At 27.6% G+C, this 18,074-nt stretch overlaps 3 protein-coding genes across 16 annotated transcripts in view; 2 read left to right on the forward strand and 1 right to left on the reverse strand.

The window, feature by feature from the left end:
• Positions 1 to 267: 267 nt before the first annotated feature.
• LOC124946705 (osmotic avoidance abnormal protein 3-like) overlaps positions 268 to 18,074 on the reverse strand; it is a 47,298-nt gene continuing 29,491 nt past the window's right edge. For 4 of the 12 annotated variants that reach the window (XM_047487801.1, XM_047487795.1, XM_047487796.1 and 1 more), the window contains 5 exons: positions 7,261 to 7,332; positions 4,108 to 4,892; positions 3,250 to 3,936; positions 1,739 to 2,310; positions 269 to 1,138 (listed from right to left, as the gene is read on the reverse strand). In XM_047487801.1, the coding sequence (XP_047343757.1) occupies positions 621 to 1,138; positions 1,739 to 2,310; positions 3,250 to 3,936; positions 4,108 to 4,892; positions 7,261 to 7,332 (2,634 nt within the window). In that variant the 3' untranslated portion in view covers positions 269 to 620. Of the gene's footprint in view, positions 1,139 to 1,738; positions 2,311 to 3,249; positions 3,937 to 4,107; positions 4,893 to 7,260; positions 7,333 to 18,074 lie in introns of all 12 variants that reach the window. The other 8 variants (XM_047487805.1, XM_047487797.1, XM_047487799.1 and 5 more) reach the window with 6 other exon arrangements.
• Positions 9,398 to 10,756, forward strand: LOC124946707 (cytochrome c oxidase assembly factor 7 homolog). The gene is made up of 3 exons (XM_047487809.1): positions 9,398 to 9,786; positions 9,926 to 10,060; positions 10,232 to 10,756. Exons 1-3 carry the CDS (start codon positions 9,681 to 9,683, stop codon positions 10,690 to 10,692), a joined length of 702 nt encoding a protein of 233 aa, XP_047343765.1. The 5' UTR covers positions 9,398 to 9,680; the 3' UTR covers positions 10,693 to 10,756.
• On the forward strand, positions 10,672 to 12,469 carry LOC124946706. 3 transcript variants are annotated; one of them, XM_047487807.1, is made up of 3 exons: positions 10,672 to 10,803; positions 11,116 to 11,346; positions 11,442 to 12,469. In XM_047487807.1, the coding sequence occupies exons 2-3, from the start codon at positions 11,128 to 11,130 to the stop codon at positions 12,267 to 12,269; spliced, it is 1,047 nt and encodes a 348-aa protein (XP_047343763.1). In that variant the 5' UTR covers positions 10,672 to 10,803; positions 11,116 to 11,127; the 3' UTR covers positions 12,270 to 12,469. The 3 variants fall into 3 exon arrangements, with proteins under 3 accessions (XP_047343763.1, XP_047343764.1, XP_047343762.1); XM_047487808.1 differs by having other exon boundaries at positions 10,677 to 10,799; XM_047487806.1 differs by lacking the exon at positions 10,672 to 10,803 and adding an exon at positions 10,880 to 10,995 and having other exon boundaries at positions 11,442 to 12,284.

Raw genomic sequence — 18,074 nt, forward strand, 5'->3', positions numbered from 1 at the left:
CTACTGTTCTTTTTTTCTTTCTTTCTTTCTTTTTCTTTTTTTTTTTTTTTTTTCTTTTTTTATACATGATTTTCTCGATATATCTTGCTAACTCGTAAAAAATAAATTTCTCTCATAATTTCATCGAGAAATAGATAATCGAGGAATATTAAATAATAAATTGGAACATTTAATTCTCATTGTTTAAATGTTATTTAAAAAAAAAAAAAAAAAAAAAAAAAAAAAAAATATACAAAATTGAAGAAACATTTGTCAGAAGTGTAAAATAAAGGATATTTTCTTAAATTAAAATAATATAATACTGATCGTTTAATCTCTCTTCGTGAGCCTATATACACTTTCTTCCTTTTTCTTTTCTTTTCTGTTTTTTTTTTTTTTTATTTTTTGTATTTCTTTTTTTTTTTTCTCTTCATATTATGAGATATATATATATATATCTGTTTATAGAATTATTTAAAAGGATAAATTAAATATAAACGTGATATAATTATTGTTCAACGCTTGTAATGATTTAAGATATAATATGAACGTTCAAAAACGATAATGTTAAAAATAACGAGTATGTATTTCATTAATAATATTAATCGTTAATTAATAAATTCGTTAATTAATCAATATCGTTAGCTCGCCTTAGAGGAATGAAAATTTCGATCGAGATTAAGTAAACGACGTTCACGGCGTTTTCCTTTTTCCTCCTCCTCCCCCTCCTCCTCCTCCTCTTCATCATCTACTTCATCATCTTCATCTTGTTCATGTTGTTGTTGATGTTGTCGTTGATCGTCATTTTGATCGAATCTAGAAGGTATCCTTTCGTTAAAACGAAACGGATTATTGACAAGTTGACCATTGCCTTGTGGATAAGATGGTAATGCTTCTAATATCCTTGGTGGATTTTTTTTCATATTAGTTAGGAGCGAACCATAAGTTCTATTTGTTGGATTATCATCTATGGTCCATGCGTATCGAGTTGAATGACCGTGAACTGTTATAGGATGTTGACTCGGTTTATAAACATTTGATTCGGTGATTACAGGCGCACTAGTTTGCAAGTTCAATGCGTTCAATTGTAGATAATTATTATTAGACGGAGTCGTTGTATCCTCCGAACCGCCGGACTTGCTCAAACGATTTCCTATTTCTAAAATAAGAAAAAGAAAATTATAAAGATAATCATGAAGAAGAAGAAAAAGAAGGTACAGTTAATTTCCGCATTTCGTACATTGGATTTAAACGTTAATTATTACAACTACGGGAGAGATAACGCGAGTCGATCGTGAAAGCGTTTTACTTGCTCGCTTGCTTGCTTGCTTGGTTGCTTGCTTGCTCAGTTTCTTATATTTCATATTCATTTCTACTTTCGTTTCACTTAAAGTCTTTAACAAACGATCCTTTCGCTTATTACGAAACGTTTAATGAACAAACGCGATCAACATTTATTTATATATATATATATATATAATTATATATAAATATAAATATATATATATGTTCGATTGGAGAGAAGAAAAAAATATCATAAAATTTCTTACGTTAAAAATCAATCAGAGAAATAATAATAATAATAATAATAATAATAATAATAATAATAATAATAATATAATAATAATAGTAATCTCATTATCTCATTATAATTAATAATAAATAATATTATAAAATAATTATAATAATAATAATTATACCTATCATAAGATAATAATTTAATTACCATTAATAATAATAATAATAATAATAATCCTACCGAATGTTTTAGCCTCTTTGACACGTGCCAACAATGTATCAATTCTATTTCTACGAAAATATGTTCCAGCAATGTCTAAATTCTTCGTCGTATCCTTCATTTTATTTTTATCATCAATTGTCTCGTCTGCGGTCTCATTCGTTGACACGTTTAAATTCGTTTTTCTATAATCCTCCCTCCTTGTTGTTTTATCGTCATTGTTGTTATTATTATTATTGTTGTTAAGATCTGCCTTAGATATAATTCCTGGTGTCGTCATCGTGTTCGTCATCATATTACCATCACGTAATTGAATGAACGTTGGTGGTAATGTTATGTAACTAGATGCATCCGGAAGTCTCCATCGATTTAATTCCTCGGACCAAGTTGCCGATGCCCTTACAGATTCTACGTCCCGTAATGGACAACCTGGTCGCAAATGTGGTATCATTGCGTCGCACAATTGTGATGTAAGTAATTCACGTCGTAAGAGATCACGACGTTCCGCGTCCCAGGATGCTTGGAGATCGGCAGCTTCCGCTTCTAATTGACGTACTCTCTTTGCCATTCTTTTCAATGCATCCTCGGTAGATCTGACATTAAAATTGAAGCCATTTTAATTATACAATTATCATTCCATCATGATTTTATAATCGTTCCTTACTTTCGTTATGTCTTTTTGTTTGTTTCTTTTTTCTTTTTTTCTTTATTTTTCTCTTTCGTCAAAAAGAAAAAAAGGATTCGTGGGTTCTTTTTTCTTTTTTTCTTTTTTTTTTTTTTTTTTTTTTTTTTTTTTTTTTTTTTTTTTTTTTTTTCCCTATATACGACGTCTAATATGATAGATTTGAAAAGATTTATGCACAAGCGCGTGTGTGTTTTTTTTCCTTCATTTCTTTTTTCATATTGTTTCTTTTATATTTATTCATTCATCTCTTAATTCTCTTTTAACTTCCTAAATCTTATTTATTTATGATTAGAAAATGTTTGTTTAGTTTTTGAAGAATATTGTACACATATTAATGATTACGCAAGATCCATTCAGTTTCTAAACATAATTTTACATATTTAATTGATCGAAGAAATTACATAAAGACAAAACTCTACAAATTTATATATATATATATATTTTTTTTTTTATTTTTAAATATCTCAAATTTATAATTTTATTTAAAAACGGATATATTTGTAATCATTCAATAAAATGTCTTAGAATTATTATCAAATCTATTAATCCACCAATTCTTAAATATGATGTTATATAATGTTATATATAATAAAAATAAAAAAAAAAATAAAGATAGAAATAAAAAAAAAAAATATACACATAGAGAGAGAGAGATAGAGAGAGAGAGAGAGAGAGAGAGATCTTTCCAGATCTGTGATATTAAAAGTCGTATAGAAAAAAGAGAAAGAAAAGAAAAGGAAAGAAAAAAAAAAAAGAAGAAAGAAAAAAGAAACCTCCAAAACAAATCGTTCATTAAAAATGAACGAATCAAAAATCGATCAAATAAATAAATAAATGTTTATGTTACCTTAGTTGGCCGTAAACTTGGAAGACACCGCCATCTTGACTGCTAGCTTCTAAAACACCAGCAAGAGCTTGCAATCTCTTTCTTCTCTTTTCTCTTCGTTTCCTTAACTCGTTATTGTCAAGTGCCTCTCCACCAATCGTAAGTTTCTCTAATCTCCTTAATACTTCTTGTTTCGCTGCTTCTCTCTTCTTCCTTCGTTTCTCTTCCCGTTCTCTGTCCAATTCATCGATAACAGGTTCACCCTCGTGCAATGTAATTTTATCATTATTATTCTCGTATCGCGATTTCAATATATCAAGTTCCTCTCGTAATCTTTTAGCGGACAAATTCGAATTCTCACATTCCTTTTTCAATCTTTCAACTTCCTCGTTATATTCTCTATCCGTTGTATCAACGTTCTCATATAATTCAAGATCTTTAGTCGAGCCAATCGAATCGTTCATCTTATCATTTGATTCCAATAATTTACGAAGTCTCTGTAATTCCAATTGATATTGTCTTAACAAAGCATCTTTAGGATCCTCATTGACAACCGGTTTGTTTTTTATACAACGTGCCCTTGCGGCGTATCGAAGTGTACTCAATGTCTCGTCGGCATCAATGTCACTAGGACTGATGCATGCTATCATAAGTGTTCTTGCATTGCCACCAAGACTATCCCTTAGTAACCTAGTCAATTTACTATCCCTATGAACGTCCCCATTTTCCCGTATTTCCCAGAACAGAAGGAAACAAAATCAAAAAAAAAAAAAAAAAGAAAAAGAAAAAAATATATATATATTTATATAATATATAATATCGTAAACAAAGTTCCATATGTACGTCGTTAATAACAAATTAAATAAAAATGTGTTATACCTATATGGTACATGTCGACCATTGCCAGCAGCCAACGCGCTAATGACATTACCAAGAGCGGATAAGCTCAAATTAATACTAGCGGCTTCCTTCAAACGATCCCCAGTAGCACCGGTTCTCGTTTGTCTCTCCGAACCAGCCAAATCGACCAAATGAAGTCTTCCTCTTCTAATAGCGTTACTACCACCCTTCTCGTTATCGTTAATAGCTATTGCCTCGAGTGCAAGAGTCAAAACCGCGTGACTCCTCGAACTTGCTGCGTTCATCTTCGTAGCGGCTGCTGCCCTTTTTTTATCACCTTGTTCGATCAAACGTGCGCATTCCGCAGCGTCCTTGACCGTGACCTCGCGCAAACCACCGGCCACGTAAGTACCTTTGGTTGAATCCTCCTTCAGCATCAACAATGATTCACCCGTATCTTCCTTCAATAAATCCCGTAAACGTTCGTTATAAATCTCGAGATAGCTAAGTAATGCCAAATAACGTGTCTCCGTGCTCGATGTTGAAGTTGCCTCGAACAAATGTTCCAATGTACGTTCGATGAAACCTCGCATAGTATAAGACTTCCCGCAACCTGTTTGCCCATAAGCAAAGACTGTACCATTGTAACCATGAAGTACAGCCTCCACGATGACCGATCCAACGTCCTCGTAAACCAATTCCGTACTTGAATCCGAACCAAATGCTGCGTCGAATTGATACACCTTCCCGCCAGTCAAATTTCCATTCGAAGATGGATTCTCCAAAGTACAACATTTTGTCAGGCTGTCGATCGTCACGACGTTCTACGGATTCAATCATTATAATGATACTTCTTGATTATTTATCGTTTAACACATAGCGTTCTAATGGCGAATGAATTTTCTAAATTCTTTTTTTTTTTTTTTCTTTTTACTATTAGAAAAATTTTTAATATATTTTTCAACAAAAGTATAAAACGTGCGATTCAAACGTTATAATAATGTGAATTATTTTATATGTTTTTTGTTCAAATAAAAATTATAAAAAGTATATATTCAATGGATAGATATCGATTTTTTGCAAAATTGTTTTAATCCTCAACGCGTTACCGACGGTTCATATTGCAAATTGTTTTTATAACATTATTTATTTAATTCTTTTTTTTTCCTTTCTCAAGATTATTAAAACCAAAAATATACTTCTTGTGCGGATGTAATAAATGTAAAATCGTGTGGAAAATCGATTCGATACTAACTGTTTTATCGACAGTTGGTATTGTAGATTTCTACGTAAAATTTGTATATTATACAAAATATTTCATTTTTTAATATTTCTCTTTCATAGATTAACGAGAAAAAAGAAAAAGGAAAAAATGAGACAGCATATACTTTCCATAATAAAAATAAAATCTGTAATATACAAATTTTATATATGACAACAAATTTTTTTATTCTTACAAAAGATTTAGAAGGAGAAAAAAGAAAATATAAAAAATAAATAGATCAATTTGTTGCTAACGAATGAAATCTTTTTTTTTTTGTCTTCTTTAAAAATAAATAAATCGAAGAAAGAAAATAAAAAAGGAATAGTAATATACATTAATTATGTACATCTAATCAAGTAATAACAACATACATGCTGCTATTTATGATTTACTAATAATAACGTCAAACAATTTCCATTTTTTGATTAATGGTTTGGCAAATATACCCAATGTGTCATCTAAACGTATTGTTCTTATCAAATAGAATTTTAAATATAGGTCAAGGTTCGAGCACGTAACTTGAAAGATATATATCTATTGATCCCTGTATTCATGCACTTATGCGAAAGAACTACATAAATCGATTGACTTTACTCGATTAACGATGGTATGTATGTACGTACGTATATACATATACATATATATATATATATATATATATATATATGTATATATGTATATATGTATATATAACAGAATCAAATACTTGTAAACAATAAATCTTTCGAGTGTATATATATAGGTATACACACACAGATAAAAACGCGCATACATACTATCCACACTTTTCACTAGGTAAATTACAATATATGTACATATAAATTTTTTTAGATAGACACGTATGCACAAATAAATATATACAAAATAAATAAATACATAAGAGTATAAATATGTAATAAAAATTATTTTCCAGGAAATAATAATCGAATAATTATAAATGTACATTAGACTATATAATTTTTTTTAAATACACGTATATCTGCGTCACGTATATATATATATATATATATGAAATTTCTTTAAATATTTCCACACACATATTTCTTAGTGCACTTCATCATATTCATGCTTATCGATGGAACAAAGTCTATGTCGAATCGATATTTCAAGCGAAATAGTTTTCATGTTACTTTTGTAACGCGATGCACGTGACGATTAGAAAATATCTACATATTTTTACATATACATACATATGCAACATACATACGCATGTACATACATTATACTTACGAAAAAAAAAATATGACGAAAGATTCAAGAGATCTATTTTTTTTTTTTTAACTTATGAAATTTCGCTTGTGAGAGATACCGTAACAAAAAAAAATAAAAGAAAAAAAAAAGTAAAATAAACATAAAAAACTAATAACAATAATAATAATAATAATAATAATAATAATACGAATAAGAATAAAAATGAAAAGTTTCTTCCGTTGAATTTTTTCAATGAAATATTTAAAGGGAAAAAAAATTGCATACACGTATACAAATGCATACATACATATGTATGTATGTATGTATGTATGTATGTATGTATGTATGTATGTATACATCTATGTATGCAAGAGAGCGTCATGTTCAGCAATGAGCAAACGTTCCTTGTTTTGGTACGGTCGCTAAGTTACAATGCGTTCGATATTATAACGATGAAGGTTTGAGAAACATACAAAAGGATAAACAAAATTATAAAAACATGAATACATGGCACATAGGACATATTATTACATCTTATGTATTGTATCCTATATAATATATATGTGTAAGGCAGTAATTCTAACTAGGCATAAGTGCATCAATCAAAATTTACATTCCTTATCAATGCTCCCTATTGCTCTATTGACCGATATTTTCTCTTGTTATTTCTTTTCTTTTCTTTTTTTTTTTCTTTTGCTGACTGTTGCTGATTGTTGTTGACTCTCGCGTTGACGTACCCGGCACCCCTGTTGCTTTTCTCGACTGCACATGGGCCGACATCTTACGGCCACTTTTACCGACTCGCTCATCTAAAAACAAAAAAAAAAAAGAAAAGAGAGAAAAAAAGAAACAAAAAGAAATTAAAATTCAATATATAATATATATTTATATTTTTTGTAACTTATAGATTATATATATATATCTTTCTTTTTTATTTTTTTTTTTTTTTTTTTTTTTTAAATAAATTTTAGTAAATATGTATATGTGTATTATTTTCTTTTATATAATTATTCATATTAATATTATTTATGTATATATATATATATATATTTGTTTTGTAATAAATTTTAATACATATATTATATGTATATGTATTGTTTTTTTGTAAAATTATAAAAAAATTTTCTTCTTTTTTTTTTTCTTTATAATTTATAAATTTATTTATTCGAACTGTTTTATACATATATACTTAGTAAATTTCAGTAAACATGTGTCTGTATATATACGTATATATTTATATATAATATAATTGTTATTATATAATTATTTTATATAATTATTTAATTTTTATATGATTGTTTACGTTTATTTTATTTTTTTATTATTTATATATATATATATTTTTTTTTCTTTGGAAATTTATAGATAAATTTATTCATATTAAATCATTTTTCTTTTTTTTCTTTTTTTTTTTTTTTTTTTTTTTTCGTTAATGATAAGATCGTAAATGAGTTTAGATATAATGAGTGATAAGTATATCTGAATAGACCTATACACAACAATAAAATCTATAGTAAAGTGTTTCTATGTATCTTCATATTTTACGATCGAATATTAGTATATATATATATATATAACTATATGCTATGACGAACTTGATAAATACATAGATCTGTTATTCACAAGGTCAAAACTACTTGTTAGTCAAATATGTAAGACACATATCATTATAGATGATGTGCCAATAATTTTATAAAATAATAATCGTATAATTATTTTTAATTAAAAAAGAAAAAAAAAAATATATATATATATATATATATACATTTAAATTATAACCATTTACAGTTCAATAATACTTTAGTAATATTCTGTTTTAATAATGTTTTTAATATATATTTATATTTATACTATTATATATTTATATAATATTATAAAACTATAATATTATATTATATATAATATTATATATATATTAAATATATATATATATATATATATATATATAATATTTTAATATTATATATTTATACTATTATTATATTTATACAATTTGTATTTATACTAATATATATATAAATACTATTTATTTATTTATTGAATTATTTATTTATTTATTTATTTATTTATTTATTTAAACTATCTATACTATATATATATAAATAAATAAATTTTTGTTAACACGAAACAATTTAATTATAATAATATCTATTAATTATCCATCACAGTTGTCACTCAAATTAAATGAAATAATCTGTGATAATGCATATGTATGAATCCTAAGTAAACACGTAAGTAAAAGAAAAAGGAAAAAGATTTCAGATTAGATAGCACGGTAGACGCCGACTAACCGAGTATACCCTAAACTTTGACCTACTAAACGCAATGTAATCCTGTAACTTCTGCTATAGTTAAGAAGGTCTATATCAAGATCAGTATAAAACCGCGCAATTGTATTACGTTTTAAAACGAAAGAGAAACAAATATTAAAAGAAAAATAAACAAACGGAAAAAGAAAAATTAAATTCTTAAGAAAGTTATATATATTATGAAAATTTTTATCTTCGAATAAAAAAAAAAAAATATGTATATATATGTACATAAAATATATCAAACATGATATAATATTCTTAAAATTGTAACATTATTCGCACTTATTTCCGTGTTTATCACGAAGAAATTTATTTTTATTTTCTTTTTCTTTAAAAAATTTATTATCTTTATTATTATTACACATGATACTGCAGTTTGTATATAATATTACTAACCTCGACGACGACGACGACGAAATATAATATTTATTTCGGGCATGCGATAGTTATACCTTGTAAAAATGGAAAAAACAAACACTACACTTATCTTTATGCTTATAAGTTAAAAAAAAAAAGAAACAAATTATATTACGATGCGAATAAGACTTAAGAAGATATACACGCGAAACGACGTGGGAAGCAGTACTGTCCAAACGATTAAAGCATTTTCACGATGTACGCGACACCTCGTCTCGCTTTTCACTTTATGCGCGCGCGCTCGTTCGAAAATATTGAAGAAACGCGCGTTCAATCTATTTGATCACGTGATTGGTCGATCCGCGGCAAGATCCCCACCCCAACTCTTATCATCGTTCTCTCTTTCTCTAACACGAGAATTGTCTATAGTCAAATCTTATTCCACTTATTACGATTTGCTAAGTTTTGTGAATGAAAAAATAAACGACATGGCCATACCGTACAATTTGAAAAAGCCCGAAGAGGTTAAGGAATATCTGAAAAATCTTCATATCGAATATAAATTCGGTTGTTACAGTGAAAAAAATCCTGAAGGTATAAAACACGGGTGACCTAACCTATTTCGTCGAACGAACGTGCCGTCCTCTTTAATAATATTCTTTTTCTGTTCCTTCGTTTCTTTTTTGTTTTTTTCTCTCGCTCCCCCCTCCCCTTCTTCTTCTTTCATTTCCAGTTTGTCATCTTTTGGGTGACTTCAACGAAGCCATCAAGAAGGATTATAAAACTGCTGCGATCGTTTATAAATCAAATTGCGACGAACGTAATTATCCGAGAAGTTGTGCCAAATACGGAGATTATCTTATCGTCGGTAAGTTATGTGACGATTAGATGGCAGCAGTTTGGCTCTACGGCTTCTCGGTCGATAAAGAAGGAAGCGCGCTTTTTAAAATTTTATTTCTAATATTGTCAATGAAGGAGGTTGGGAAAAGGAACTGATCGACGTTTCAGTTCAAATTTATATATTTCTTCGTTTTTATAGGTAAAGGTTGTAAAAAAGATATTAATGAAGCATATAAATATCATCAAAATGCTTGCAATTTTAATGACGATAATGGTTGTCTTCATGGTGGTATTCTTGCCATAACTGATCAACTTGAGGATGATCATTCTATGCAGATTAATAAAGGAATAAACATGTTAAATAAGGCATGTTACGAACTCCATTCGGAGAAAGCCTGTTTCTTTCTCTCAGGTATTTACATGAGTGGAATAGAGAATCACGTAGAGAAGAATTTCAAGGAGGCTTACAAATTATCACTTAAATCCTGCGAATATGGGAATCCGTATGCCTGTGCAAATGTATCTCAGATGCATTTAAGAGGTGACGGTGTCAAAAAGGATTCTGAATTGGCCAAAATCTTCCGGCAACGAGCTGATCAGCTTTTAAAAGAATTAAAAAACGCTCCAACGTTAAAGTTCCAACAAGGCATTGAAAACTAGTGACGCCATATGTTATATAATATTATTGCAAAGTCATAATAAAGAAGGTTATGTTTATAAAAAATTAAATGTATTTTTTTTACGTCATTTATACGATCCGCTTGCTAGTACGTAAGTTATTTATTTTGTTATCGAATATTTTATCTATAATGTTGGTAATACTGGTCAATAATGTGAGTTTTATTAGGTTATGTGAAGGGAAAATTTTGGTTCAAATGAAAAACTATAAAACTATGATTGTTTTAATCAAATAAATAATTAATATGTAGTAATTATTTTCTACATACTATATTATATTAACAGGTTTATAATTTTTTCATGCGTATGAATATATTAACATTAAATTATTAAATATGTATTTCATCTTTAAATAAAATACATAATATCATAATAATATTATCTTTATAAACATTATATTTCCAGATTTAATATAATATGGATGTAAGAATTTTAAGGGCAATATTGCATAGCTGTGAAGATGCAGAGAAGAGTATTGAAAAGACGGAAGAATATAAAGATTTTCTAAATACGGATGCATTTGTACCAAGATCTGATGTTGTATTACGTGCCTTGTCTAAATCTTTCTCAAATCTTTTGTGTTACAAAGTCTCCAAGGAAGCTTACCAACGTTATTCTGTTCGTCTTCACGTTATTGTAAGTTCTTCTTCTATTGTTAATAATTATTTATATACAAAACATATATACAATAAAGATATATATATATATATATATATGCATATAAATTGCAGGATACATTGCGTGAATTATGCCGCATAACTGAGAGATTTCAATCCCTGCATATATTTAAAGATGGAGAAACTACATCAAAATTTGTGGAGAATTTAATGGACAAATATTTAACAGATGTTTTAAACGAATGTGAGTCCAGTCAGACATTGACATCCTTAACAAGTGCATTGATGTGTCTTGCAAAATATAATACTCGTTTTATATATTATATCGAAAAGATAATCGTTAAACTTTCTGACCTGGACTCTACTAACGAAAGTGAAAAGTTATTATGTTATGCCATACATGAGAATGCACATTTTAGATTTAATTTATCCACTATAGAAAGAATATATTTTTCACAAAGATATAAACTAATAGAAGAAGTATTATTAGATAATTTTATGTCGACTTGTCTTAATATAAATACACAACAAGCCGATAAGGATGGCATAGAGATCACACATTCGATAAATGAATTATTTGAATTCACAGTCATATCTCCGTCCATATTTCAATTAATATGTGCCTTTTTAAAGGAATTGTTTGTACATTTAGAATATGCACCTATGGTTTTAACATTTATACAAGCCACGTTGAAGCGTATTCACGCTCATTGTGAAAATAACGATAAAGATATAATAGATCTTTATCCAAAATATTTGCATTCATGCATTATTTTATTAAGAATAGAACCACATTATCATACATCTAATTCCAAAGCTTATGTATTAAAAAGAATAACAGAACTCTATGAAGAAAATAGCGATGATATTTTGATTTTACTCTTACACTTTCCTGAATGGCTTGCATTTGTTTCAGATAATCTAATCAATTTAATTATATAAACAATTGACAGCACTAATATATATATATATATATATATATGTATATATATATATATGCCAAGTATAATACATTATTTAAGAATGATATCATATCTTTTTTTATATATCTTATTAATTTGTTTTTTTGTTTTTTTTTTTTTTCAATCTATACTGGTGTCTCAAAAGTTACCGACAATATCCAAAAATGTTCATATGTAAATGATTATATGTAAATATAAAAATAAAAAGAATAAAAGGAAAGAGAAAAAAGAATAAAAATAAAGATGATAGAAAAAAATTAAAATAATAAATCATAATATCATAGAATAAAAGTAAATATTGTGTTTTATAAATTTAAATATACAGGACATACATACGTACTATATTCTTCCATGACGAATTCATTTGTTGTGTCGTCAGTCTTCTAATTCGAAGGTGGAAATAAAAAGAGAAGAATTTCTATTCTCTTAAGATTAATTAATTAAAAAGAAGAAGAAAAAGAAAAAAGAAAATAGAGAAAGAAAAATGAGAAAAGTCGTAAACGACAAAGAACAGCTCTTAAAATTTTTATTCTTCACTCGTTGTTGATATTCAATATTTGTCACAACGTCCTAAATTAATTCTTTTAATATTCGTACATCGATCTTCGAGTAACAAAATAATACATCTAAAGAAACCGATTAGAATCCATGTAAAAAGTTTTTTATTATTGTAAAAAGTGAACGAAAGAGAACGCGTGAGAAACAAATATTTATATATATATATATGTGTGTACATATATATGTGTGTATATATATATATATACATATATATATATATATATTGAATTCTTACGCACAATCAATTAAGAAAAAACTTTGAGGAATTAACTCGAACGATATTTAACTCGATCTATCTTTTTTTCCATTTTTTTTTTCTTTTTTTTTTTTTTTTTTTTTTTAATGAATGAATGAATGAATTAATATAATAAAACAGAAAAACCGCGGATAATATAATCCTCGTGTTATTATCGAAAAAAAATGACTTTCTTTTTTTCAGAACATTCGGAAAAGCTGAGAAATGTTTTTTCAATGAGAAAACAAAAAACGCACACAATATGTAGGGAACGATTAAACAACGCGCGCGCGAGCGTGCTTAGAGAAAAGACGATAAAGCGCATGCGCGCGGTAATATGGCGGCCATCGGCCGAACAGCAACAGGCGCGCCGCACACGGCTGGATAATGAACGAACATCGAGTTAGGAAATGGAGGATCGAGTGTTTCGACGCGGGAAATTTAAATTTCAATTGGTTCGAATTGTAATATTTGCATATCGCAAGTCGTTTTAGTAGCCGAATTAATAGAAATATTTCCTTCATTTACGTTGTTGCTCTTTTGTCCAACTATCGTAGCGGCAATTATTGACGTGTTTACATTGGAAGGAGATGGATCGATGATGATGGATGGGACCGTTGTAGCAGGAATTGTTGTTGTTGTTGTTGATGTTGTTGTTGTTGTCATTAATTGTGAAACAGATGCTGACATGGATTTTGTAGGATTGACGGTGGATGTTTCTCCGTGTTGGGGTAAGGATTTTCGTCTTTTCAAACTTTCACGCTGATGTTGTTCGCTTTGACGTTTCTCGATTTTGCTTTTGTTGTTGTTGTTGTTGTTGTTGTTGTTGCTGCTGCTGTTGTTGTTGTTGTTGCTGTTAGGTCTCTTCGACTGGGACACCTGTCGAAGCCGAAACATGAGTAAAAGAATATTCCCGTGATTTTATTATTAATTTTTTTTTCTTTTTTTTTTCTTTTTTTTCTTTTTCTTTTTTTTTTTTTTTTGACGAGATTCGGCGATAATAATACAGATCGAGGTAATTTCATCGTAATTCAAAAATGTTTTTTCTATCCGTTTTTTGTTTTTTCTCTTTTTTCATTATAATATTACGCAGTCATCGAAAGATCAACGATCGATATTGAAAAGTTTTACTTATCATCCTATATACGAAATAATAATTTGTATAAAACGAAAAAATTAGAAACAGTTCCTCCTTAAGTATATATAAGAAAATTTTTTTTTTTTTTTTTTCATCTAAGATATAATAATAATAATCGTCGTAGAAAATTAAGTACTTTCGTAAAATGTAAATCGAAGAGCTCTCACTCTCCTTCCCTTTTCAGGTTTCTTTTTCTTCCTACCTTAAAAATACTTTTACATCCCTCCTCTGTGTGCGATTAAAACAACAATAACAATAATAATAATAATAATAATAATAATAATAATAATAATAATAATAGTAATAATAATAATAGTAATAATAATAATAATAATAATAATAATAATAATAATGATAATAATAATAACGATAGTAATAATAACGATAATAATAATAACGATAATAATAATAACGATAATAATAATAACAATTAATTAATAAAAAAGAAAAACTACGTATCAGAGATGTCCTGAAGTTTTTGGATTAATTTTTGACGATTAATTTGTATCGGCCATTATATTTATAAACGTTCAAATATCGGGATATTAATTTTTTAGCTATATTAAATGAAAATAAAAATTTTTATGTATATATATATATATATATATACACACATATATAAATATATATATATTTTTTTTACTTTTCTTTTTCTTGCTTGTCCCTCTCTATATTCTATCCCAAACAGCATCCTACATCAACCTACTCTGTACCCTTACTTCCTTCCGTAAAAAGAAAGGAAAAGAAATGAATCGATCCAATAATCTTTTCCTCTCAACCCCTTTTCCGCCATAAGTTTCCTAAGTTGACAAATAAAAAAAAAATACAACGAGCGATTAAAAAATAGTTCTGATTTGCGAAATCATAGATAACGATAGAGAAATGTTAGAAAATGGAATGCTCTCTGTTACCTCGCAAAAGGTGCGTCGTTTTCGTGCTCGACATCGAGGCCTATGACTTTCTTTTTACTTTTTATTATTTTTCTTTTGTTTGTTTGTTTGTTTTTTTTTTTTTTTTTTTTTTAATAATATTTTTCATTTCCTCTTTGATTTTTTTCTCTTTTTCTGCTTTTCTCTTTACGCACTTTCATCTTCTTCCTTTTTCTCTTTTCTTTGCGTTTGTATTTTATCTTTCCTTTTTTTTTTGTTCTTTCTTAACTTCCTGTTACTCCTTACTCATTTTTTCATTGTCAGTTATTATTGATTTTGTTCTCTTCTCGAATTCTCTTTTTTCTCTCTTTTTACTTTTCTTTCTTTCTTACTCCTTTTTTCTCTTTTTTTTTTTTTTTTTTTCTTTAAATCTCGTTCAAGCGTTCCATTTATTTTTCCCCTTTCGTTTCGTTTTTTTTTTTTTTTCTTATTAAAGGGCCGAACAAATGAAATTTAAATTTAATAAGACGAAGAAGTAACACAGATATGTACCTTATGGGTTTGTCACATAAATAAGTAGACACACACACACACATAGATCCGTGTATCTTTTCCTCCCCCATCCGCCGTCCCACCCTATCCCTCTCCCATTCCGGATATTACGCGAAATTTACGATGCATGTGTATATGCTTACGTTGTTATTTATGTATATTTATATATATATATATATATATATATATATATTTATATACATATATATATATATATACATATATGTACATATATATATACAGATTCATATTGCGTGTTACTCAATGCGTGTGCGCGCGCGTCTACAAATATGATTTGGTTTTTTTTTCTTATAAGTTCATTTATTAGTTCTATTATTACTATTACTATTATTATTTTTATTATTGTTATTATTATTATCATTATTATTATTATTATTAACTATTTCATCTTTGTAGAGTGAAACGCTTCAAAAACTTACAGATTATTATTCTTTTTTCAGTTTTATCTATTTTTTTTTCTTTTTTTTTTTTTTTTCATTTTTTTCCCCTCCATTCCTCCCCAATTTTTTTTTTGTATATAAGACCGTAAATGAAGTCAATATTTTATATTTTTTTCTCTTCCGTGAGTATATCATTTTTCTTTTTAATGATTTTGTTTCTCTCTCTCTCTCTCTCTCTCTCTCTCTCTTTTCTTGTCTGAATATTTAATAATTAATATTAAAAACTGATTAGACAAACGAATTATTTATGTCGAAGAAATAATTATTGAATGAATAATTATGATATAACGAAATGAATTAATAATCCAATATATTTATAAAGTCTCATTAAAATTTTTACGCGATCTCTCCTCTACCTTTCTCCTTCCTTTTTTTCTCTATATAGAAATAATATTACGTTGAAGATAAATAACGTTAAATGATAACAAATTAAACGTGAACGAGCGTGAACGATGTATCATCGTTTATCTATTTCATTTATTGCATTTCATTTTTGTGTCAATTTACTTTAGAGATTTAATTTAATACAATTTCGAAGAAGATTTTCGCGTGCGCGCGCGTGTTGTTTTTAGAGGATTTAAAAAAGATAGAAGAAAAAAGCAAAGAAAAGAAAAAAAAAAAAAGAAGAAAAAAGAGAGAAAAACTAAAAATAATTTTACCTAAAATAAAGAGAGTAAAATATCCATAGGTATAAAATTACAAAATTTGACCACGTTGCTAACGTTTATTAATAGAATCCTGAGCCCCAGAGATCTACGTATATACAACTTCTTACTTATGTGGTACGAATGCCAATTCAAAACGACCCGTTCCAAACGACGATAGAAATGTACCGAGAAATTTGATCACCGTGACCCGACATTCTATTTAAAATTATATGCATTCAATATGGCGTTTATCGGTGATGCAATTCGAACGTGTTAATTATACGCATCCGCGTATATATGTACATCAACTCGGCCAAATATATATATTCTTAAACAACCATTTTTTCTTTTCTTCAAACTTTTTTAAATTAAAACATGATCTATATAAATATATATATATATATATATTATAAATTAAGATAAATATATATATATATATATATATCAAATATAAAATAATGTGTAATTTATTCTTATAAATCGTACGATAAAAAGATACCAAAAAAAAAAAAAAAAGAAAAGAAAAGAAAAAAGAAAAAGTAAAGCAAAAAGTATCGAACAATGTCAAATTTTTCATCGCCGATAAACAAAAAAAAAATTGACTTCATTCAAATTAGAAATAAATTAAAAACAATTTTTCCTTTCTTTCCTTTCCTTTTTTTTTTTTTTTGTTTTTTTTTAACGTCGTAATACATCGTCCACGATCGCTCTTTTGAATTCTACACAGTGATAGTTTAAAAATCTTTTTCTTTTTTTTTCTCACTTACATTTCTCTTTCTCTTAATCATCGTTCCCCTCAACTTTTTTCTTATTTTTTTTCATTTGGTTATTATCCTTTCCCTTATCCCTTGATTTTCATTTTTATTTTCATTTTCATTAGAATCACTCGATATTCCGCAATGTAATATTCGTACGTACAAACGCCGTACGTACACCCAAGCACTGCTATAAAAAAAAAAAAAAAAAAAAAACATGAAGAACATGGATGTTATAAAAATTTGTTGTTCCTTCATATGTGCACTTTTCTTTTTTCCTCTTTTTTTTCCCACCCGCCTCCGCCCCGCCCCCGCCCTTTTTTTTCTTTCGTTCGAAGTCCGTGACGCGTCTTTCGCTGATTTTATATATTCCAAGATCGAAATTAATATAAAAAGAACGTATATCCAAATATATATATATATATATATATATATATATATATATATATATATATATATTAAAATTAAGATGAGAAATTTATCAAATCAAAAAACAACAAGCATTTGTCAGCCTAATCAATTTCTTTGTCGACTTTTGTTCTCTCACTTTTCCCATCGATCTTATTTCTA

The sequence above is a fragment of the Vespa velutina genome, chromosome 2, assembly GCF_912470025.1.
Source record: "Vespa velutina chromosome 2, iVesVel2.1, whole genome shotgun sequence".
In the NCBI taxonomy this organism is placed as follows: Eukaryota; Metazoa; Arthropoda; class Insecta; order Hymenoptera; family Vespidae; genus Vespa; species Vespa velutina.